Source organism: Carcharhinus amblyrhynchos, chromosome 26, assembly GCF_965287045.1.
Source record: "Carcharhinus amblyrhynchos chromosome 26, sCarAmb.v2.hapA, whole genome shotgun sequence".
Taxonomy (NCBI): Eukaryota; Metazoa; Chordata; class Chondrichthyes; order Carcharhiniformes; family Carcharhinidae; genus Carcharhinus; species Carcharhinus amblyrhynchos.
In genome coordinates, this window is record NC_137349.1 from 38396032 (window position 1) to 38420511 (window position 24480).

The 24480-nt window shown below is 49.4% G+C and overlaps 1 protein-coding gene across 1 annotated transcript in view; it reads right to left on the minus strand.

Moving 5' to 3' along the window:
* The window catches only part of LOC145358670 (cathepsin K-like), a 34576-nt gene extending 10096 nt beyond the window's left edge, over positions 1-24480 (minus strand). Inside the window, exons 1-7 of the mRNA XM_080212892.1 lie at positions 24407-24480; positions 22729-22761; positions 15158-15299; positions 13248-13370; positions 10709-10888; positions 5972-6217; positions 3371-3533 (exon numbers count right to left, since the gene is read on the minus strand). Of these exons, the coding sequence (XP_080069018.1) occupies positions 3371-3533; positions 5972-6217; positions 10709-10888; positions 13248-13370; positions 15158-15299; positions 22729-22761; positions 24407-24480 (961 nt within the window). The remainder of the gene's footprint in view (positions 1-3370; positions 3534-5971; positions 6218-10708; positions 10889-13247; positions 13371-15157; positions 15300-22728; positions 22762-24406) is intronic.

Genomic DNA, 24480 nt, shown 5'->3' on the forward strand with positions numbered 1-24480 from the left:
TCATCGAACGCCTTGCTGAAGTCCATATAAACCACATCCACCGCTCTTCCTTCATCAATGTGTTTAGTCACATTTTCGAGAAACTCAACCAGGCTCGTAAAGCACGATCTGCCTTTGACAAAGACACGCTGATTACTTGAAAATAGCGAGGCATCTTGAAGAGAATTGTTTGATAGAGCAGGCGCAGCACGATTTTGTTAAGGGGAAGTCGTGTCTGACGAATTTATTGGAGTTCTATGAGGATGTGTCTAGGGCGGTGGATAGAGGAGAGCCGGTGGATGTGGTGTTTCTTGATTTTCAGAAGGCGTTTGATAAGGTGCCGCACAAGAGGTTATTGCAGAAGGTAAGGGGGCATGGAGTTGGGGGTAGGGTGTTAGCATGGATAGCGGATTGGCTGTCAAATAAGAGGCAGAGAGTGGGGGTCAATGGGTGCTATTCAGATTGGCGATTGGTGACTAGTGGAGTGCCCCAGGGGTCGGTGCTGGGGCCTCAGCTATTTACCATTTATATAGATGATCTGGAGGAGGGAACCAAGTGTATGGTGTCGAAATTTGCTGATGACACCAAGATTGGGGGAACGGCAAATTGTGCGGAGGGTGTGGAAAGTCTGCAGAAGGATCTAGATAGGCTAACTGGCAAATGGAATTTAATGTCGGCAAGTGTGAGGTTGTCCACTTTGGTAGGAATAATGGTAGGAAGGACTATTACTTACGTGGCGAAAAGCTGCAGCAGGCGACGGTGCAGAGGGACCTGGGGGTCCTTGTGCATGAGTCGCAAAAACCCAGCCTGCAGGTGCAGCAGGTGGTCAGGAAGGCGAATAGGATGCTGGCCTTCATAGCGAGGGGGATTGAATATAAAAGTAGGGAGGTCTTGCTGCAGCTGTATAGGGCACTGGTGAGGTCACAGCTGGAGTACTGTGTGCAGTTTTGGTCGCCGCACTTACGCAAGGATATTTTGGCCTTGGAGGGAGTGCAGAGGAGGTTTACTAGACTGATACCAGAGTTGAGGGGGTTGAGCTATGAGGAGAGGCTGAATAAACTAGGCTTGTACTCGTTAGAGTTTAGAAGAATGAGGGGAGATCTCATTGAGACGTATAAGATGATGAATGGGATGGATAGGATAGAGGTGGAGAGACTCTTCCCGCTCAGAAAGGTCAGTAGGACTAGGGGGCACAGCCTCAAGATAAAGGGGGAGGTTTTAGAACGGAGTTGAGGAGGAACTTCTTCACTCAAAGGGTGGTGAATCTCTGGAATTCTCTGCCCGTTGAAGTGGTGGAGGCTGCCTCACTAAATATTTTTAAGACGCGGGTTGATAGGTTTTTGATAAGAGAGGGGATTAAGGGTTATGGGGAGAGGGCGGGAATGTGGAACTGAGCCACGACAGATCAGCCATGATCTTATTGAATGGCGGGGCAGGCTCGAGGGGCTAGATGGCCTACTCCTGCTCCTATTTCTTATGTTCTTATGTTTTGATCATACTAGACTTCTCTAAATGTTCATAAATCCTGTCTCTCAGGATCTTTTCCATCAACTTACCAACCACTGAGGTTGGACTCACCAGTCTATAATTTCCTGGGCTATCTCTATTCCCTTTCTTGAATATAGGAACCACATCCGCAATCCTCCAATCCTCCGGAACCTCTCCCGTCTCCATTGATGACGCAAACATCATCGCCAGAGGCTCTGCAATCTTTTCCCTCGCCTCCCACAGTAATCTGGGGTACATTCCATCTGGTCCTGGTGACTTATCTATCTTGATGCTATTCAGAAGCTCAGTTGTGGCTACGCCAATGATTACGGGTATTGAGCCGTCCATAGTGCCCATCCCTGCTGGTCTGGTGCTGCTGTATCTGTTTGTGTTGTCCTGCCAGAGGGAGGGAGGGGGCTCACAGAGTTTGGTGCAACGTGCTTGGCTGTTGTGGCTTTCACGGTTGAATAGCTGGCTGTGGGTGTTCTCTGTGTGATACGGGTTTGATGTTTGTAGAAATGATGTTGATGTTGATGTTTGAGGGTGAGGTGAATCTGTGAATGTGAGGGCTGGGTGTTGTGTGATAGACATTGTTGGAGAGTGAGTGGAGTGGCTCTGGTGGATGGGACACAGGGTGTGAGGCGAGTGGTGCCGTCGCGTGGGAGGTGCGCTGATTCCCGACTTCCAACGCCGGGCTCCTGTGTGGCCTGGACGCTTACCCCACCGTTCAGACGCTGTGCCGCTGGATCTTGGTGGTAGCAGTGGAGGGCGCGAGGTAGATAGAGTTTGTGTGTCTGGGATTCCCGTGGGATTGGAGAGGGTTTCTTTGGGATTGTGGGGGCAGAGCAGGGATTGTGGGAACTGATGGTGGGCTGGCTCAGAAATGGTGGGATCAAAGGTTGAAAATTTGAATTAAAGGGCGGGACTTTATAACGTCGCTCATCCCGAAACGGTAAAATCCCGCCCGAGGTGAACACACCTTCCCGTGCTCCGCCCCTCCATCGTTCCAATTCCCGTGGTGGGTGGGGCATAAAGTTCCGGGTAAAGTGTTTGGTGCTGGTGGAATAAATGGGCACTGAGCTGGAATGTTTGTCTATCCCGTGTGCTCTATTCCTACATCACAGAGATTTTGGAAGGATACACTTTGTGAAGATGCGTTCACTCACCTTGACCCTGAGGTCATTGACCTTTTTTTACAGCACTGTCTCTAGACCCTCGGAACCAGATTCCTGGCATTGACTGAGACACTTTCTGCTCCCACCGCCTTCTCAATGTCAGCCTGGGGGCTCTCCTGGTCTCCTGGGGGAAGGGGCTCTCTCTTCCCCCTGCCCACCCCCTGCACCAAGGCCTCCAGTGCTGTACCAGACAATCTCGGCTGCCTGGCCTGTTGTACCATTTCCACTTCCCGTTCAGCTCAGAGTCTCTGCCTGAATCCCAGATCCTGCTCCTTTAAGAGCTACAGGTTGGATTAAAGTCGCACAGACTCCCATTAAACGGCGCTGATCTCACACTATCCTTGGTCCCTGCTGAGGTGTGCAGTCACTTTGCAACATGTCAGCACTGAGCTGCACATCACTAGCGGTTAAATTAGTGGGCAGCGCAGAGTCTGTGAGCTGCCTGTATCATTACGAATGGGTGCGGCTAAATTGTCCATTACGATTCCCACACTCCATTAGCAGCCTGACCCAATATTAACCCCGTGCTGCAGACAGCACTGGAGAGTGTGTAGCACTGGGGCAGGGAGTAAAACATAAACAAGGTGAAGGGAAATGGTCGTTTCCATTAGAAATATTGAAAAAGAATTAATAATAAAAACAGCTAACGGGAAGAATGTGTTAATGTGTTGTAGAGAATTGGTTAATAGACTGATTGTTACAGATCATCCACAGCTTCTGTCTCTTACCTTTTTTATAACGCTGGAAAGAGATCGGTTTTGTATCAACAGAAACAGATATTGGTCCGATATCTCTCACAGCCCGTTCTAAAGCTGCTTCATTCGCTTGGACCCTTCTGAAGCTCCTGATTGTGGCAGCAACATTCCGTCTCTGAAATCTGCAGTTGCCTTCCTAAGTTTTGAAGAAAATGTGAAAAGTTAAGGTTGATTAATGCAGTGTGATGATTTACAAAGTTCCAGTGATACCTTTACAGGATCTTGAACAGCTCCTTGGATACTAAAAATGATTCTGTGTCTCAGGCGTTGTAAACACAACCATCGTTCCCCTGTTTAAATGAAAATGGGAGAATTATAAATGTGGTAACTGGAGAAGAATCTCCTTGTCTATTGGTGGGAAGATTTGGGTCGGTGTGTTCCTCAGTTACCTTCTCATCGATGCTGCAGTTAGAGGAGCTGCAGGAACACAGGGTGGGGTTTAATGCCCTCCCCAGTGGTGTGTTTGGTGCTGGGTTATTCATTGAGCAGGAGTTGGGGGGTGGGGTGGGTGCTGAGTGGGAATCCTGTCTTAACCCAGTGTTCGGTTTGGAGGATTTGCCATTTTGGGAGCATGACAAGCAGGGTTGTTTGCGGTTGATGGAGAGAGGCACGGGGTGGGAGATGTGGAAAGGCTCAAACTTATTCAGAGCCTGGCCGGAGCTGCAGGTATCGGGAAGATAGGAGGAGAAACAACGGCAGCACGAAAGACAGTTCACACAAATATTCACCAGAGAACATTTCCAAACCAACTCGCTTCTTAATCACAGCCCAATATTCAAAACTTCAAACCATCAAATTGCTGCTTTAAGTGTATCCCCAAAGAGTAAACACCTCTCTGACCAAATCAGCTGATTTACACAAACGCTGGCCTTTCAAATAGTTTGCAAAGCAACTTTGAGCTTTCCCACCCAACTGTGTATCGGTCACACCCCAAACTGAAACTTCCTTATCTGAAGGGAGACCCCGATAAGTGGGATTCCGAGCAGGGGGATGTGGTTGAGTTTCAGCATTTTGCTGGGGTGGGGGCAGAATGGGGGGGTGGAGGGGTTAGTTTGTGGGCCTTAATGTCCCTTCACTGTCATCACCCTCCAGGTCTCAATGAGTCTGGAGACTGGGATGGAGCTGCTGCTCCTGGAATTCTCCCAGAATAGAATGATTAGCCTTGATGAGGGGGAGCCAGTGGATGTGGTTTATTTAGACTTTCAGAAGGCTTTCAACAAAGTCCCATATTAGGGGTTTGCATGGGAAATCAAAGCGCGTGGGACTGGGGGTATTGTATGGAGATGCATCCCTGAAAGTTGGGAATCAAGTAGATAAGGTTGTTAAGAAGGCATACGGTGTCTTGGCGTTTATTGGTAGGGGGATTGAATTTAGGAGTCGCAGCATCATGTTACAACTGTACACAACTCTGGTGCGGCCGCACTTGGAGTATTGTGTGCAGTTCTGGTCCCCACATTACAGGAAGGATGTGGAGGCTTTGGAGAGGGTGCAGAGGAGGTTTACCAGGATGTTGCCTGGTATGGAGGGGAGGTCCTATGAGGAGAGACTGAGGGATTTGGGGTTGTTTTCGCTGGAAAGAAGGCGGCTAAGAGGGGATCTTATTGAAACATATAAGATGATTAGAGGTTTAGATAGGGTGGACAGTGATAGCCTTTTTCCTCGGATGGAGAAAGCTAGCACGAGGGGGCATGGCTTTAAATTAAGGGGGGGTAGTTATAGGACGGATGTCAGGGGTAGGTTCTTTACCCAGAGGGTGGTGAGGGATTGGAATGCCCTGCCTGCTGCAGTTGTAACTGCACCTAGTTTGGGGGCGTTTAAGAGATCCGTGGATAGGTTTATGGACGAAAAGGGATTGGTTTAGGTTAGTGGTCATTGTTTTTTAACTGGTCGGTGCAACATCGTGGGCCGAAGGGCCTGTTCTGTGCTGTAATGTTCTATGTTCTATGTAGTCAGCAGAGAAATATAAATGTTTTAAATTGGAAACAGTTGGTGAAACATATTATATTAATAACAGTAAGGCTTTTGTTGTCCAGGCGTAAAATGGTATCAAACTTTGGGCCCAAGATTGGTCCTATCAATGATTTGGCAATTTGCCGGTGATAAGGTAGACAAGGAATGGTATCCTTAGAAACCCAAAGGAATGGGTTCTGCCAAACAGGTGGAGATCCGGTTTTGAAATAGGTGAAAAGAATGTCACTCTATCAGGTGGTGCAATTGGCTGAGGTAATCCGTCACAATAAGGATTGACACATTAATAAGAAATGGAATTGTATTCAGCAAATGAGTAGGAAAAACTTAGAGAAGAAAAGGTATAATTGTATTGAATTTTGGCACACAGTTTGAGGTCTTTGGAAAGGCTTTGAGGCTCTCTGTCCCGCTTGGCAATCTGAAGGTCTCTCCTGGGCCGTAGGTTAATGCTTTTGTCTTTTTGTATCTTCGATATGTTTAAGTAAGTTTTAGTACGCTTCAAGCTGAGAATTTGCCTTTGTGAGATTTAATTTCAAAAGAATATTTAATTTTTTCCTAAGAGATCCCATCGAAAATTCCCCACTAAAACATCAAAATGAGACTTACCACTGCAGTGTATGGATAAGATTGTTCAGATTCAGTGCCTTTCTTCTTGATCACGTATTGAAAGGCATCGATTGGATTTCCAGACTTACATCCGTGGCTCTGTGGATCACAATCAACCAGGTTCTGTTCACTCAGAGAAACCAGCTTTCCGTGTTTCAGTTTCCACTGTCCTTCGATGGCCCCGGTCGCACTGAAAGCCCAACACGAACCACAATCTGGACCCTGATTACAGAAATAAAAAGGGGGGTGGGGGGTGTGGGTGGGGTTGGGGGGGTTGGGAGTGTGGGGGGTGTGGGTGGGGTTGGGGAGGTTGGGAGTGTGGGGGGTGTGGGTGGGGTTGGGGCAGTTGGGAGTGTGGGGGGTGTGGGTGGGGTTGGGGGGGTTGGGAGTGTGGGGGTTGTGGGTGGTGTTGGGGGGTGAGAGTGTAGGGGATGTGGGTGGGGTTGGGGGGGTTGGCAGTATGGGGGGTGTGGGTGGGGTTGGGGGGGTTAGGAGTGTGGGGGGTGTGGGTGGGGTTGGGGAGGTTGGGAGTGTGGGGGGTGTGGGTGGGGCTGGGGGGGTTGGGAGTGTGGGGGTTGTGGGTGGTGTTGGGGGGTGAGAGTGTACGGGGTGTGGGTGGGGTTGGGGGGGTTCGGAGTGTGGGGGTTGTGGGTGGGGTTGGGGGGTTGGGAGTGTGGGGGGTGTGGGTGGGGTGGGGGGGTGGGGTGTGTGGGTGGGGTTGGGGGGGTTGGGAGTGTGGGGGGTGTGGGTGGGGTTGGGGGGATTGGGAGTGCGGGGGTGTGGGGGGGGTTGGGAGTGTGTGGGGTGTGGGTGGGGTTGGGGGGTTGGGAGTGTGGGGTGTGTGGGTGGGGTTGGGGGGGTTGGGAGTGTGGGGGGTGTGGGTGGGGTTGGGGGGGTTGGGAGTGTGGGGGGTGTGGGTGGGGTTGGGGCAGTTGGGAGTGTGGGGGGTGTGGGTGGGGTTGGGGGGGTTGGGAGTGTGGGGGGTGTGGGTGGTGTTGGGGGGTGAGAGTGTAGGGGGTGTGGGTGGGGTTGGGGGGGTTGGCAGTATGGGGGGTGTGGGTGGGGTTGGGGGGGTTAGGAGTGTGGGGGATGTGGGTGGGGTTGGGGAGGTTGGGAGTGTGGGGGGTGTGGGTGGGGTTGGGGGGTTGGGAGTGTGGGGGGTGTGGGTGGAGTTGGGGGGGTTCGGAGTGTGGGGGTTGTGGGTGGGGTTCGGGATGTTGGGAGTGAGGGGGGTGTGGGTGGGGTTGGGGGGTTGGGAGTGTGGGGGCTGTGGGGGGGTTGGGAGTGTGGGGGATGTGGGGGGGGTTGGGGGGGTGGGGAGTGTGGGGGGTATGGGTGAGGTTGGGGGGGTGGGGAGTGTGGGGGGTGTGGGTGGGATTGGGGGGGTGGGGAGTGTGGGGGGTGTGGGTGGGATTGGGGGGGTGGGGAGTGTGGGGGGTATGGGTGGGGTTGGGGGGTGGGGAGTGTGGGGGGTGTGGGTGGGGTTGGGGGGGTTGGGAGTGTGGGGTGTGTGGGTGGGGTTGGGGGGGTTGAGAGTGTGGGGGGTATGGGTGAGGTTGGGGGTGGTTGGGAGTGTGGGGGGTGTGGGTGCGATTGGGGGGGTTTGGGAGTGTGGGGGGTGTGGGTGGGGTTGGGGGCTGTTGGGAGTAACGGGGGTGTGGGTGGGGTGGGGGGGTTGGGAGTGTGGGGCGTGTGGGTGGGGTTGGGGGCTGTTGGGAGTAAGGGGGGTGTGGGTGGGGTGGGGGGGGTTGGGAGTGGGGGGGCGTGTGGGTGGGGTTGGGGGGGTTGGGAGTGTGGGGGGTGTGGGTGGGGTTGGGGGGGTTGGGAGTGTGGGGGGTGTGGGTGGGGTTGGGGGGGTTGGCAGTGTGGGGGGTGTGGGTGGGGTTGGGGGGGTTGGGAGTGTGGGGGGTGTGGGTGGGATTGGGGGGGTTGGGAGTGTGGGGGGTGTGGGTGGGGTTGGGTGGGTTGGGAGTGTGGGGGGTGTGGGTGGGGTTGGGGGGGTTGGGAGTGTGGGGGGTGTGGGTGGGGTTGGGGGGGTTGGGAGTGTGGGGGGTGTGGGTGGGGTTGGGGGGGTTGGGAGTTTGGGGGGTGTGGGTGGGGTTGGGGGGGTGGGAAGTGTGGGGGGTGTGGGTGGGGTTGGGGGAAATGGGGAATGGGAGTGTCAGGGGGGTGGTGGGGGTGGGGGAGTTAGGGGCAGTGGGGGTGGGGGGGTTTGTGGGGATGGGGCAGTGTGAGGAGGTTGGGGGATGGGGGGGAATGGGGAATGGGAGTGTCAGGGGGTGGTGGGGGCGGGGGCGTTGGGTGGAGTGGGGGCGGTGGGCTGTGTGGGGACGGGGTGTGTGAGGGTTGGGGGGATTGGGGAGGATGGGGGAGGATGGGGGAATTGGGGCGGTGGGGGGTGTGGGGCAGTGTGGGGAGGTTGGGGGGGTGGGTGGTGTGGGGAGTGGAGGTGTGTGGGGGGGGGTTGGGGGTGGTGGGAGGGAAGGGGGTCGGGTGGTGGAGGGATTGGGGGTGTAGGGTGGTTGGGGGGGTAGGTGTGGGGAGAGTGGGGGAAGTGGGGAGTAGAGGGTGTTGGGGGGGGGTTTGGCGGGGGGGGTGTTGGGGGTGTTGGGTGAAGAAGAAAAAATTCTGAGTCCAGGGCGGGAGTTAAAATAGGCAAATTTCTGACTGGTGTTTGGGTGCATTCAAATCCCCAAACTTCCCCACTCAGAGATAAAAACCAGCACAAACTGATCCTCGCCTGGAGGGGGATGGGGACTGAGCCGGGCTAAAGTTGCCCAAGAGCCAGCAGCTCAGGTCGGAGGCCCCAAATGTGCATGCACTCAGGAAGCTTAGACACAGCAGCTCTCCTACCCCCTCACTCCACCCCCCCACCAGGGATACAGCCTCCCCTTACCCTCCACGGACATCGAAGACCCTCCCCCACAGTCTTGACTCCCTTCCCACAGACCCCACCCTCGCACGCTCTCCCTCTCATCCTCCCCTCCCCAATCGCAGAGTGTCCCTCACCCCCTCACCCCCATGTCCCCAATCACAGAGTGTCCCTCACCCCCATGTCCCCAATCGCAGAGTATCCCTCACCCCCTCACCCCCCCATGTCCCCAATCACAGAGTGTCCCTCACCCCCCCATGTCCCCAATCACAGAGTGTCCCTCACCCCCCCATGTCCCCAATCACAGAGTGTCCCTCACCCCCATGTCCCCAATCACAGAGTGTCCCTCACCCCCATGTCCCCAATCACAGAGTGTCCCTCACCCCCATGTCCCCAATCACAGAGTGTCCCTCACCCCCATGTCCCCAATCGCATTCACACCCCCCCCTCCATTTGCGAAGTCTCTGTGTCACCATCCCCCACAGCTCAGCAACCCAGTCCCCCCCACCCCCCATTCACCAGCTGTCCCCCCACCCCCACCCCCAACTGCACACCTACAAGTGTTGCCTTGCCTTCCCTCTCAATACAACAAAGCAAACTGCCCGGAATCTTGCTGGAACGCCCTAAAAGGGAGTGTGACTCGCCCAAACTGCCTGCAGCTGAACTGTTGTCACAAGGGAGAGCTGGAGATAAACCCCAAGGACGGACAGACAGCCAGGCAGAGCAGCAAGGTGGCTGCCAGGAGGACAGTCACTGGCACGGGGAATAAGGCCACCAACGCAGGGAGGAGCTGAATGATCTCATTCAGGCAGCATGGGTACGAGCACATCCTGTCGGGCATCGTCGCCCTGTGACGCCCTTCCCCACCCTCCCCGATACCCTGCACGCTTGCAGCCCCTGAACCCCTCGCACCTTCCACCAACCCTCTCCCCCCCTGCCCCGAGTCTCCACACAGCCCCTGCCCTCTGACATCCTGCGTGCTTCCTGCCACCCAGCCTGCTCCTGCCTCCTTCCCCACAAGAGGAGAATGCCCATAATAAAGAGGAGCGGCGAAAGGCAGGGGGTGGTGTGCCCAGTCTCAGATTACCAGCACCGTTTGAGGAATGGGCACGCGATCTAGCGGGCGAGGATATGAACCGCATTGTGAGTGACAGCCAGGCTGGGCTGCCGTGAGCATCTGCCAATATTCCGAATGGAGCCCAGATTCCTGTCCCTCCCTTGCACTCAACCTTCTGTCCTGTGTTGCAGGAAAGGACCCAGACTCACCGGGCCCTCTGGCATCACCACTGCCCACCTCCTTTCTCACGCCAAAACTCCCCGAGACAGCACTGAAGTCTCCTCGGAGGAAGAGCGGGAGGAAACCTCCGAGGCCGGCGCCAGTTTCTCGACACAGGCTTCCACATCACCGTTCAGGTGGCACGGTGGCACAGTGGTTAGCACTGCTGCCTCACAGCGCCAGGGACCTGGGGTCGATTCCCGGCTTGGGCCACCGCCTGTGTGGAGTTTGCACGTTCTCCCTGCGTGGGTTTCCTCCGGGTGCTCCGGTTTCCTCCCACACTCCAAAGATGTGGGGGTTCAGTGCACTGGCCATGCTAAATTCTCCCTCAAGTGTACCTGAACAGGGACTGGAGGGTGGCAACTAGGGGATTTTCACAGTCACTTCAGTGCAGTGTTAATGTAAGCCGACTTGTGACACTAATAAATAAACTTTAACCTTTGGTTCACCATCCCAGACACTATCACCTCAATGGGACCAGTTAGTGGTGAGGCTTCTGGGTGAGCACGACCCATCTGATAACGTACATCAGGTGGAGGCGGGAACGTCTGTGACCTCTACAACACGGAGGGGCCTGCTGAATTTTTACCTGGTCCTTTACTGGAGTAACCGCGCCTTTGGTACGCCAATCGACAGGTGCGTTACTCAGATCATCATCATTTCCTTTATCTTCATCAAATTCAATATCTTCATCAATGGCTTCTTCAGTTGATTTAACAGCTTCGAATGGGAGGGATCCAGTCATGCGTTCACTGAACTCTTTGTCGGTCTAGAAAGTCAAACACAGAGATATTGATGAATGAAGTGATTGGTTTTAAATGGAGAATGTGTAGGAGGAGAGTGGATAACATTACATGGCCACATTCTCACTGATGTTAGCAAAAAGAGAGATCAAACTAACAAGCATTGCTGACATGTCTAATGTTTGACTCAAATAACCACAGGAAAATGGGTTGTCCATTTCTGTACGTTCCAGGATAAAGGTGGGTGCAGAGTCTGAAGGTGATAAAGTATCTCTCTGGTCTAGGGCACCACAAACAAAGCTCGCCCATGATGATTGAATCTATTGATGTTTAACTGAACCATCCACATCAGGAAGCTCTCACATCCCATCACCAACCTGGTCTTAATTCCTGCTCAAAACACAGGCTGCAGTTGGTACAGAATTGGCCTCAGGACCCTTGGATTTCGGGGAGAAAGTTGGGCAGCATTCCCATTTCTGTTATCGATGGGGAAGTAGCTGTTACCCAAAGATCAGATTTGGTTTTGATGCTCCCCGTGGTCGAATATCCTGTCCACAGGAATTGTTGAGTTTGACATCAAACCTGAGAAAACCTGATCTCCGATCAGTTATTGTCTTTTTTGGGAGTGGGGAAGGTGCGATTTTGAACTGGGATCCAACATTTCACCTTCAGACTTTATTGTTTCACATTCACAATCCAATTTGTCTCATCAATTTCCCAATGATTTCGATGACAAGATCTGACATTGGAGTTGAAATTGCCATTGGTCCCAGTGTTGGGTTTCAGTCCATCCCTGCGGGAAGGTTAGGGCCAAGGGGAGATTAATGCAGCTGGTGTGTCAAACACTCAACACTATCCCAACACGTTTAAATTGTCACTTGGTTTGGTGCTACAGGAATGGTGCCAGAAGACTGGAGGATAGCAAATGTTGTCCCCTTGTTCAAGAAGGGGAGTAGAGACAACCCTGGTAATTATAGACTAGTGAGCCTTACTTCTGTTGTGGACAAAGTTTTGGAAAGGATTATAAGAGATAGGATTTATAATCATTTAGAAAGGAATAATTTGATTAGGGATAGTCAGTACAGTTTTGTGAAGGGTAGGTCATGCCTCACAAACGTTATTGAATTCTTTGAGAAGGTGACCAACAGGTGGATGAGGGTAAAGCAGTTGATGTGGTGTACATGGATTTCAGTAAAGCGTTTGATAAGATTCCCCACGGTAAGCTATTGCAGAAGATACGGAAACGTGGGATTGAGGGTGATATAGAGGTTTGGATCAGGAATTGGCTAGCTGTAAGAAGACGGAGGGTGGTGGTTGATGGGAAATGTCCATCCTGGAGTTCAGTTACTAGTGGTATACCGCAGGGATCTGTTTTGGGGCCACTGCCGTTTGTCATTTTCATAAATGACCTGGATGAGGGTGTAGAAGGGTGGGTTAGTAAATTTGCAATGACAATAAAGTTGGTGGAGTTATGAACAGTGCGGAAGGATGTTGCAGGTTACAGAGGGACATAGATAAGCTGCAGAGCTGGGCTGAGAGGTGGCAAATGGAGTTTAATATGGAAAAGTATGAAGAGATACACTTTGGAAGGATAACAGGAATAGAGTACTGGACTAATGGTAAGTTACTTGGTAGTGTGCATAAGCAGAGAGATCTCGGTGTCCATGTGCATAGATCCCTGAAAGTTGGCACCCAGGTTGATAGGGTTGTTAAGAAGGCGTACGGTGTGTTAGCTTTTATTGGTAGAGGGATTGAGTTTATGAGCCGTGAGGACATGTTGCAGCTGTAAAACACTCTGGTGCAGTTGCACTTGGAGTATTGCGTACAGTTCTGGTCACCACATTATAAGGAGCATTGATATGGAAGCATTGGAAAGGGTGCAGAGGAGGTTTACCAGGATGTTGCCTGGTTTTGTTCGAAGGTTTTATGAGGAAAGGCTGAGGGACTTGAGGCTGTTTTCGTTAGAGAGAAGAAAGTTAAGAGGTGACTTAATAGAGGCATACAAGATGATCAGAGGATTAGATAGGGTGGACAGCGAGAGCCTTTTTCCTCGGATGGAGATGGCTAACACGAGGGGACAAAGCTTTAAATTAAGGGGTGATAGATATCGGACAGATGTCAGAGGTAGGTTCTTTACTCAGAGAGTAGAAAGGGCGTGAAATGCCCTGCCTGCAACAGGAGTGGATTCATCAACATTAAGTGCATTTAAATGGTCATTGGATAAACATATGGATGATATTGGAAGAGTGTAGGTTAGATGGGCTTTAGATTGGTTTCACAGGTCAGTACAACATCGAGGGGCGAAGGGCCTGTGTTGCACTGTAATGTTCTATGTTCTATAAATAATATTTAATTGAGATCCCAGACTAGACATCTTATACACACCAGGTCTGAAAACTGATTCGTTCCCATAGTAAATGTGTGTTTCCCCATTGAGTACTCCAGGTTGTGCTGTTCGATGTATCTCACATTGTCCTCCCATATCTTTCTCCTGTGGATCTCTTCTTCCTGAGTAAAGACATTTATTCAGTCAGATTCTCACATCTTTCATGAGTAAAATTATACAATAGTTTTAAAAACCTGGTACAAACGCTGGAGTAAAATTCACGAGATGCAAAATGCCAGGAAATGACCGTCTCCCACAAGAGGGAATCTGACCGTCACTCCTTGACATGCAATGGCACTGAATGTCCCCTGATCAACGTCCTGGAGTTACCATTGACCAGAAAATCAACTCAACTAAATTAGATATCTTAATTCTGTGGCTGTAAGAGCAAGCCAGAGACTTGGAATCTTGTGGCATCTCTGACTCTGCAATGCCTGTCCACGATCTACAAGGCACAAGTCACGGGTATGATGGAATACCCTCCCCTTGCCTGAATGAGTGGAGCTCCAAAAACACTCAAGAATGTTGACACCATCCAGCACAAAGCAGCCCCGCTTGATTGGCACCTCATCCACAAACATCATTGACACACAGAGTGTACCATCTACAGCACACACTGGAGGAACTCACCAAGGCTTCTTAGCATCTTCCAAACCCACGACTGCTGCCATCTAGAAGGATAAGAGCAGCAGGGACATGGGAACACAATGACATGGATGTGGACAATTGGGGTTTGGGCAGTAATTGCTGATCTATACTCAGTGATGCCCACATCACATGAATGAAGAAAAAGAAATGCAATAATGTTTCTATCCTCTCATCCTTACTGGACAAGTTACTCATCCATCTTCACACACACATAAAAAAACCAGATTGAATACCTGTACTGGGAAACAGAGGGAAATAACAGAAGAATAAAGAGCTGAACAAGAACAATATTTTTATTCTGGATATTGGATTGTCAACAGAAAGTTGGATAATAGGGGAACAATAAAGCTCATATAGTTTACAGATGGGATTTGTCGCCTCTATGATTTTGGAGATGTATTCTGATTGGTGTGTGTGAGGACAATCTCAATATATTTAAAAATAATGATCCTCAATTTCTCAAGCTGTAGTCATCTTCTCCGGAGATGGGGGGGTTGGACTATGAAGAGAGACTAAATAGACTGGGTCTGTACTCGTTGGAGTTTAGAAGGATGAGGGGGGATCTTATAGAGACGTATAAGATAACGAAAGGGATGGATAGGGTAGAGGTAGAGAGATTCTTCCCGCTCAGAAAGGATAGCAGGACTAGAGGGCACAGCCTCAAGATAAGTGGGGGGCAGTTTAGAACGGAGTTGAGGAGGAACTTCTTCACTCAAAGGGTGGTGAATCTCTGGAATTCTCTGCCCATTGAAGTGGTGGAGGCGACCTCGCTAAATATATTTAAGTCACGGGTAGATAGATTTTTGACAGACAAGGGAATTAAGGGTTATGGGGAGAAAGCGGGAAAGTGGAACTGATCCACTTCAGATCAGCCATGATTTTATTGAATGGCGGGGCAGGCCCGAAGGGCTAGATGGCCAACTCCTGCTCCTATTTCTTATAATCTTATTTCTTATATTCTTATGTATCTATGGTAACTAAAGCAGGAATCCAGTGGAACCAAACTCTCTGCTGTTTCACTGAGAGTTGATGCAGCCTCGACTGGAGTTAGAGACTGGGAGAATTCCCATGGAATTTCAGGTCCAATATCTTTTCAATTTCACTTCACACACTCATTCCACCCAACTGTGAACTCATCTCTCCCACCTTGACTCCAAGTAAAAATTCTCAATAATTTACCAGTTGTGTGGAATCCCTTTCCCCTTGAGAGTGAGCTGAATGTTTGGAATAGGTTCCAGAATGGAACAAATCCCCCTTTTACCTCGGTGTACTGCTTCTCATGTTGTGATTTCCACGTCTTCCAGTCTTCATCCAGTCTTGAATCAAATGTGTGGCCTGAGGCTGCAACCAGAATAGACAGCAGCGCACAGCCCAGAAACAGAGAGAGCTTTATGCTGGACAATCTAATGGAGCAAAACCAATGGCATTAGACATGGAGTGGACAATATTCACACACTGATGGGAAAATAGCTGTTTGGGAAAATTATTCTGCCAATGTACAAATATTATCCTCCACAATCAACTTCCAATTGCTCTCACTGTTTTACATTTTAGCCTCACTGAGCAGAGAAAGATATTTCATGGTGATAATCTGTGGATTGGAATATTCCTGCAAAGAAGTTTATTGAATTGTCTTGACACATTAACACAAACGATCAAACATAGACATTCAAGTAACCAAAACTCTGTTGGATTGTTACGAAAATCAAACTGTCACTTTCCCTAAATGTCCTTTCTTATCTCAGCAACCATCTGAGTCTCGTCTATATGTGACTCCCGTCCACAGTCTGGTGGTTTATTAATTACCCTCTGAGTTGCCCCTTCAGCCTCTCTGCTGGATGAGAGAAACTGGGGGAGGGGAAGAAACGGCTGCCTTATCAGCAACAGCTACATTCCAACAATAAAATTGAAAAGGCCCCCACCAGAGCAGAGAATAGCGTTCTCTGAACATGGAGTTAACATCCAAATAAGTATTAGGAACATAGAAAAACTACAGCACAATACAGGCCCTTCGGCCCATAAAGTTGTGCCGAACATGTCCCTACCTTACAGATTACTAGGCTTACCTATAACCCTCTATCTTACTAAGTTCCATGTACTTCATTAAAAGTCTCTTAAAAAGCCCTATCGAATCCACCTCCACCACCATTGCAGGCAGCCCATTCCTCGCACACCCACCACCCTCTGGGTGAAAGATTTACCCCTGACATCTCCTCTGTACCTACTCCCCAGCACCTTAAACCTGTGTCCTCTTGTGGCAACCATTTCAGCCCTGGGAAAAAGCCTCTGACTCTCCACTTGATCAATACTTCTCAACATCTGATACACCTCTATCAGCTCATCCCTCATTCTTCGTCTTTCCAAGGAGAAAAGACCGAGCTCCCTCAACCTGTCCTCAGAAGGCATGCCACCCAATCCAGGCAACATCCTTGTAAATCTCCTCTGCACCCTTTCTATGGCTTCCACGTCCTTCCTGTAATGAGGCGACCAGAACTGATCACAGTACTCCAAGTGGGGTCTGACCAGGGTCCTATATAGTTGCAACATTATCTCTCGATTCCTAAACTCAATTCCTCGATTGCTGAAGGCCAGTACACCATACGCCTTCCTAACCACAGCTTCAACCTGTACAGCTGCTTTGAGCGTCCTCTGAACTCGGACCCCAAGATCTTCCTGATCTTCCACACTGCCAAGAGTCCTACCATTAATATTATATTCTGCCATCCTATCTGACCTGCCAAAATGAACCACTTCAACTTATCTGGGTTGAAATCCATCTGCCACTTCTCCGCCCAGTCTTACATCCTATCAATGTCTCGCTGCAACTTCTGACATCCCTCCACACTATCCACAACACCTCCAACCTTTGTGTCATCAGCAAAGTTACCAACCCAGCCCTCCACTTCCTCATCCAGGTCATTTATAAAGATCACAAAGAGTAAGGGTTCCAGGACAGATCCCTGAGGCACTCCACTGGTGACCGACCTCCATGCAGAATATGACCCATCTATAACCGCCCTTTGCCTTCTGTGTGCAAGCCAGTTCTGGATCCACAAAGCAATGTCCCCTTGGAACCCATGCCCCCTTACTTTCTCAATAAGCCTTGCATGGGGCACCTTATCAAATGCCTTGCTGAAGTCCATATATACTCCATCTACTGCTCTTCCTTCATCAGTGTGTTGAGTCACATCTTCAAAAAATTCAATCAGTTTGGTAAGGCGTGATCTGCCTTTGACAAAGGCGTGCTGACTATCCTTAATCATATTATCCCTCTCCAAATGTTCATAAATCCTGCCTCTCAGGATCTTCTTATATTGGTAATCACTGGGAACAAAGACCTCCTCTCCCTCCCCATCACAGCTCCAGGAAACAGCAGAAGGGAACATCAGCCTCTGAGAACTAGACTGTGATATTTCATGGTAAATGTATCACAATTAGGCAATGCTGATTGTTGTCATTTTCACACAGACTGACACACACACACACACACACACACACACACACACACACACACACACACACACACACACACACACACACACACACACACACACACACACACACACACACACATTCTAAACAATAATTACACTCACTGTGCACAGAGTGACAGTGGGGGTTAGTCTCACACAGCCAAAGGGAAAGGTGACTGGGCAGCAAAAGAAATGAACAAAAGATCTGGTGAGATATCATTCAATCTCACCTGCCTTCCAGCCTATCACAGACCTGCCTTTTGTCCTGGTCCAACTTGTCCCTTGTTTAAATCCTGTTACACCTCTGACTTTCCCCAGTTCTGATGAAAGGTCATTCAGCTGAAACATTAACTCTGTTTCTCTCTTCACAGACACTGCCCGACCCGCTGAGTGTTTCCAGCATTTTCCGTTTTTATTTCAGATTGCCAGCATCGGCAGGATTTTGCTTTTATACAAAAGGTTGGAGTTTGGGTGAATGGGGTTTCAAAAAAAGCCAAGTGTTCATTTCAACAAGGCGAGAACTGAGAAACTGAGTTGTTAAAATTGGATAAAACCTTGGATAACCCACACTTGGAGTTCTGAAATCCACATCATTAAAAGGATGACATCAGATTCCATTGGATAACATCGAACATACAACTCAGAAACAGGCCATTCATCACATCCAACCCAATCTAGTGTTCATCTTCAACTCCAGTCTCCTCCCATCTTTCTTCATCTAAATCTATCAATTCAACTCTCGATTCCTTCTCCCTTATATCTTTGTCTCATTTCTCCTTATACATTGTGAGACAATTCACTTCAACCAATCCATGGGGTAGTGAGCTCCATACCCTCACCAATCTTTGAATACAGAAGTTTTATCAGAATCCTCGATTGGATTTCTTGATGACATTCTTATCTGGCGCCTAGTTTTCCTCTTCCCCATAAGGGGAAACATTCTCTCTATCGCTGTGTCAAAAACTTGAATCATTTTAAACATCTCCTTTTGATCATCCTTCTTTCTTTCAGAGTAGAGCCAATTTATTTTTCCCTGACATACCCTCGCATTTCTGGTATAGAACATAGAACATAGAACACTACAGCACAAACAGGCCCTTCGGCCCACGAGTTGCGCCGATCACATCAACACCTACCAACCTACAGACCTATCTATAACCCTCAATCTCATTAAAGCCCATATACTCATCCAGAAGTCTTTTAAAAGACCCCAGCGAGTTCGCCTCCACCACCACTGATGGCAGCTGATTCCATTCACTCACCACCCTCTGAGTGAAAAACTTACCCCTAACATCACTTCTGAACTTCCCTCCCCGCACCTTAAATCTGTGTCCTCTCGTAGCAACCATTTCAACCCGGGGAAATAGCCTCTGAGAGTCCACCCTATCTATTCCTCTCAACATTTTGTAAACTTCTATCAGGTCGCCTCTCAACCTTCGTCTCTCCAGGGAGAAGAGTCCCAGCTCCCTCAACCTAACTTCATAAGGCATGCCTCCCAGTCCAGGCAACATCCTTGTAAATCTCCTCTGTACCCTCTCAATAGCTTCTACATCTTTCCTATAGTGAGGCGACCAGAACTGCGCACAATACTCTAAATGAGGCCTGACAAGGGTCTTATAAGGTTGCAGCATTACCTCCCGACTCCTAAACTCAATCCCTCGATTAATGAAGGCCAGTACACCATACGCCTTCTTGACCACCTCCTCCACCTGCGAGGCCGATTTAAGAGTCCTGTGGACCCGGACCCCAAGATCCTTCTGCTCTTCAACACTACTCAGACTTCTGCCCTTGATAGTGTACTCGTTCATCCCGTTGGTTCTGCCAAAATGGACGACTACACATTTATCCGCGTTGAAGTCCATCTGCCACTTCTCCGCCCAGTCCTGCATCCTATCTATGTCCTGCTGCAACTTTTGCCATCCTTCCAGACCATCCACAACACCACCGACCTTCGTGTCATCAGTGAACTTACTAACCCATCCCTCCACTTCCTCATCCAGGTCATTTATGAAAATGATAAACAGCAAGGGTCCCAGAACAGTTCCTTGAGGCACTCCGCTGGTGACTGACCTCCATTCAGAAAAAGCCCCATCCACAACCACTCTCTGCCTTCTGCAGGCAAGCCAGTTCTGGATCCACAAGGCCAAAGGCCCTCGGATCCCATGCCCTCTCACCTTCTCAAGAAGTCTTGCATGGGGGACCTTATCAAACGCCTTGCTGAAGTCCATGTACACTACGTCCATGGCACTTCCTTCGTCAATGTGTTCAGTCACATTATCGAAGAACTCAACTAGGCTTGTAAGGCACGACCTGCCCTTGACAAATCCATGCTGACTATTCCTGATCATGTCAAACCTCTCCAAATGCTCCTAAATCTTGTCCCTCAGAAGCCTCTCCATCAGCTTACCAACTACTGAGGTCAGACTCACCGGTCGGTAATTTCCCGGGCTATCTCTGTTCCCTTTCTTGAAAATAGGAACTACATCCGCAATCCTCCAATCCTCCGGAACCTCTCCCGTCTCCATTGACGACGCAAAGATCATCGCCAGGGGCTCTGCAATCACTTCCCTCGCCTCCCACAGTATCCTGGGGTACATCCTATCTGGTCCCGGTGACTTATCTACCTTGATAGAATTCAAAAGTTCCAACACATCCTCCTCCTTAATATTCACGTACTCAATCTTTTCCATCTGCTGCAAATCCATAACAAAATCTCCCAGATCGGCTTCCACTGTGAATACTGAGGCGAAGTACTCGTTAAGCACCTCTGCCATTTCTTCTGGTTCCACACAAACCTTTCCCCCCTCACCTTTTATAGGTCCTATCTCTTCTCTTCTTATCCTTTTACCTTTCACATATTTATAGAAGGCCTTGGGATTCTCCTTAATCTTACCCGCCAAGGTCTTCTCATGACCCCTTCTGGCTCTCCTAATTTCCCTTTTAAGTTCCTTCCTACAGTCCTTATACTCCTCAAAATCTTTAACCTCTCCTAATTCCCTGAACCTCTTGTACACCTTCCTTTTCCTCCTGACGAGGTTCAACACAGCCTTTGTGCACCACGGTTCCCGCGACCCACCAAAACCCCCTTGTCTCATCGGAACGTTGTCATTCAGAGCTCCAGACACACATTCCTTGAATATCTGCCACCTTCCTTCGGTACTTTTCCCTAAGAACGCCTCCTTCCAGTTTATTTGTCCAAGTAACTTCCTGACTTCTTCGTATCTCCCCTTACCCCAGACAAACGCCTTCCTAGCCTGCCTGATCCTATCTCGTTCCAATGCAATTGTGAAGGAGATAGAATTATGGTCACCATTTCCAAGATGCTCTCCTACCGAAAGATCCATCACCTGCCCTGGTTCATTCGCCAGTACCAGGTCAAGTACAGCCTCTCCCCTCATAGGCTTATCCACATACTGTGTCAGGAAACCTTCCTGAACACACCTAACAAACTCCTCCCCATCCAAACCCCTTACCTTAGGGATATTCCAGTCGATGTTTGGGAAATTGAAGTCTCCCATCACGACAACTCTGTTATTAAAACATCTCTCCAGAATCTGTTTCCCTATTTGCACTTCAACTTCCCTGTCACTATTGGGTGGCCTATAGAATACACCCAGCAAAGTTTTCGACCCTTTGCTGTTTGTAACTTCCACCCACAGAGACTCTGTAGACAGTCCCTCCACGACATCCTCTTTCTCTGCAGCCATGACACTGTCCCTGATTAACAGTGCCACTCCACCACCCCTTCTGCCACCCTCCTTGTCCTTCCTGAAGCATCTGAAACCTGGCACCTGAAGTACCCAGTCCTGTCCCTGAGACATCCAAGTCTCCGTAATGGCCACCACATCACATTCCCAAGCAGCAATCCACGTCCTAAGCTCATCTACCTTATTCACTACACTCCTTGCATTAAAATATATACACTTCAGCCCCTCAGTCTGGGCATTTCCCATCTCCACCGCCTGTCTAACCTCCCTCCCATAATGCCTGCGGTCCTCCCCTACCTGGGAGCGAACCTCCTCCGTCCCAGTTTCCCCATCACAGTTCCCTCCCCCCATCCTTTCGAGTTTAAAGTCCCCCCGGTAGCCTTAGCCAGTCTTCCCGCCAAGATATTAGTCCCCCTGGTATTTAAGTGCCACCCGTCCTTACTATACAGGTCCCACCTACCCCTAAAGAGGTCCCAGTGATCTAGGAACCGAAATCCCTGCCCTCTACACCAGTCCCTCAGCCACGCATTCACCCTCCACCTCATTTCATTTCTTCCCTCATTCTCCCGTGGCACAGGCAGCAATCCTGAGATTACTACCTTCGCTTTTCTCTTCCTCAGCTGCCTACCCAGATCCCTATAGTCCCTTTTCACGAGTGCCTCCCTCTTCTTACCTACGTCAGTAGTACCTATATGTACTACTACCTCCGGTTCCTCACCCTCCCCTTTCAGGATGTCTGGGACCCGCCCAGAGACATCCCGGATCCCAGCCCCAGGGAGACAAACCACCATCCGTGACTCCCTTCTACGTCCACAAAAACGCCTGTCCCCGCCCCTGACTGTGGAGTCCCCTATTAACACTACCTTTCTGCTTCCCTTTTTGATTTTTTGGCTCACTGGCTCAGCTCCAGAGACCTGGCCACCGCTTCCTCCCTCAGATGAGCTGTCCCCCCCAGTAGTACTCAGGCCGGAGTACTTATTTTGAAGGGGGACATCCACCGGAGTGCTCTCCATCACCCGTGTTTTCCCCTTTCTAATCGTTACCCAAGTGCCCTCATCCCGTTGCCCTGGTGTGACTACCTGCTGGTAGCTCCTATCTATAACCTCCTCACTCTCCTGAACGAGCCGAAGGTCCTCGAGCTGCATTTGCAGCTCCTTAACCTGGTTTCGTAGGGCCTGCAGCTCCACACACCGAGCACAGGTGTGGATGTCTGGCAGGCCAGGAGCCTCCAAGACCTCCCACATGTTGCATTGGCAGCAACATACAGGTCTCACACCCATACTTACCCCTTATAGCAACCCAGAGGAAAAAGTAAAAAAAACATACTTACAACTTACCTTACCTCTTGGCCCTGTGAGCCAAAGCCATTCCAGCACGCACAAAAACAAAAACAGTCTCCGCAGCTCTCTGACAGAGCCTCTCTCTCTCTCTCTTTTTTAGGTTAGGAGAGGGGGGAGGGCTGGGATACTCTACCTGTGTAGAGTATCGGGAATCCCCTCCGGTCTAATTTATAGTAGGGTGAAAAAAAAACGTGACCCGAGTGCCCTCGCAACTACTTCCGGGGTCAAACTTAAAACAATCAAAAAAAACCCCCCACTAAACTCACTAAACAAAGTTAATTTTTAAAAGAAAGAAAAAGTCGCTGAACTCACCCACAAGCTCTCCACTCGCAAATCGCAGCCTCTCTTCAATGCTCCCACGGAACAATGGTATCTCTTGTAAATCCTCTCTGTACCCTCATCACCGCCTCTGTTTCTTTGTTTATTGTGACCAGAACTTTATTCCATCCTTTAAGTCCAGCCTAACAAAGGATTGATGCAGATTTCCCCTCACTTTCCAAAGTTTCAATTCTATCCCTTCCTAATCTGTGCATATTTTAGTGATTGATTTGTTAAAGAGGGTGCTTGTTCCCGCAGCTTAACTCATTTTTAAAAGACTTAACTCTCATTTTATGTTTAACGATCAGATCAGATTTCTCTTCCCTCATTCTAATTACACTTTTCAATGTTCTCCCTGACTTTATCCTTTCCGATGATCTCTCTCCTCTTTTGTTTTTCTTGTATTTGTTTTGATTTCTTATCAATCCCTCTCCTCAATCTGACCCGTTTCAATGTGGACAGAGTGGAGAAATTGCAACAAATATTGATTTGGATGATAATACGGAGAGGTTTCAACCAGTGAAGATGTTGCAGGGTCTCGTCTCCAGAGAACAGAAAACCGAGAGGTGACTTAACAGATACTTCAAGATTATGAAAGGGTTTGATAACTGAGACAGAAATATAAATATAAGATTGTCACTGACTATTTGAATGGGGAATTCTGTAGAAACCTCTTTACCTACAGAGTGGTTAGAATAGAAGTTTGACATTTCCAAGTGCTCCTCAATTTAGTTTCCATTTTCATTTTTTTTTTACAAATTTGCTGTTCTGTTTCCTGGCCATTAACCTTTCACTTTGATTTCTTTGTTGAAAAATAAAACCCTTCTTATGCTCTCTTGCTGCCAATTTATAGTGTTCACCATTGAACAGGAGCTGCACTGGAACAGCCCTATCAACACTCTGGTTATACATGCAGGCCAGAGGCTGGGTATTCTGAGACAAGTGTCTCACCTCCTGACCATTCAGAAACTCTCCAAAATCTACAAGCTTCAAGTCGGGAGTGTGACGGAATAATCACCACTCATCTGGAAACTGCAGCCACAACAACGCAACACCATCCAGGATACAGCATTTCACTGGATTGGTGCTCCTACTATTAGACTCAGTTTCTCCTGTACTGTCTACCACGCTGCAGCTGCAGTATGTGCGATCTACAGGATGTACTGGAGCAAATTAACAAGGTTATTCCTTCCCTTACAATCTCTACCAGCAAGAAGGACAAGAGCAGCAGTGGCTTGGAATCAAGCTCACCTCCACATTCCCCTCCCAGTCACACCCCATCCTCACTTGGACATATATTGCTGCTCTCTCGTCATTGCCTTGGGAATTCCTACCTCAGAGTATTGTGGGAGCACCTTCACCACAAGGACGGCAGCAGTTTAAATAGAAGGTTCCCCACCATCTTCTCAAGGCAGTTAGGGATGGGCAAGAAACGTTGGCCTTACCAGAACTGGACACATGCTGAAAATAACTCATACAAAATAGCACAGAGGAGGAGAAACTCATCCACCTGATGATTTGAAAGAAAAAAACTGAACCAATTCTCCAAAATCCTAAAACTGATGCATTTGTATCCATTCTGTCTGGACGTATACACACACAGAGCAGAGTGAAACAAGCACATTCCACCTCATTAATCAATATACACTAAAAAGGAGTGAGACAAACTCACCTTGGAGTGATCCTCTGAACAGCTCCACTGAACGGCGGCGGATAGACTCCCACATTATATACACACACAGCCAT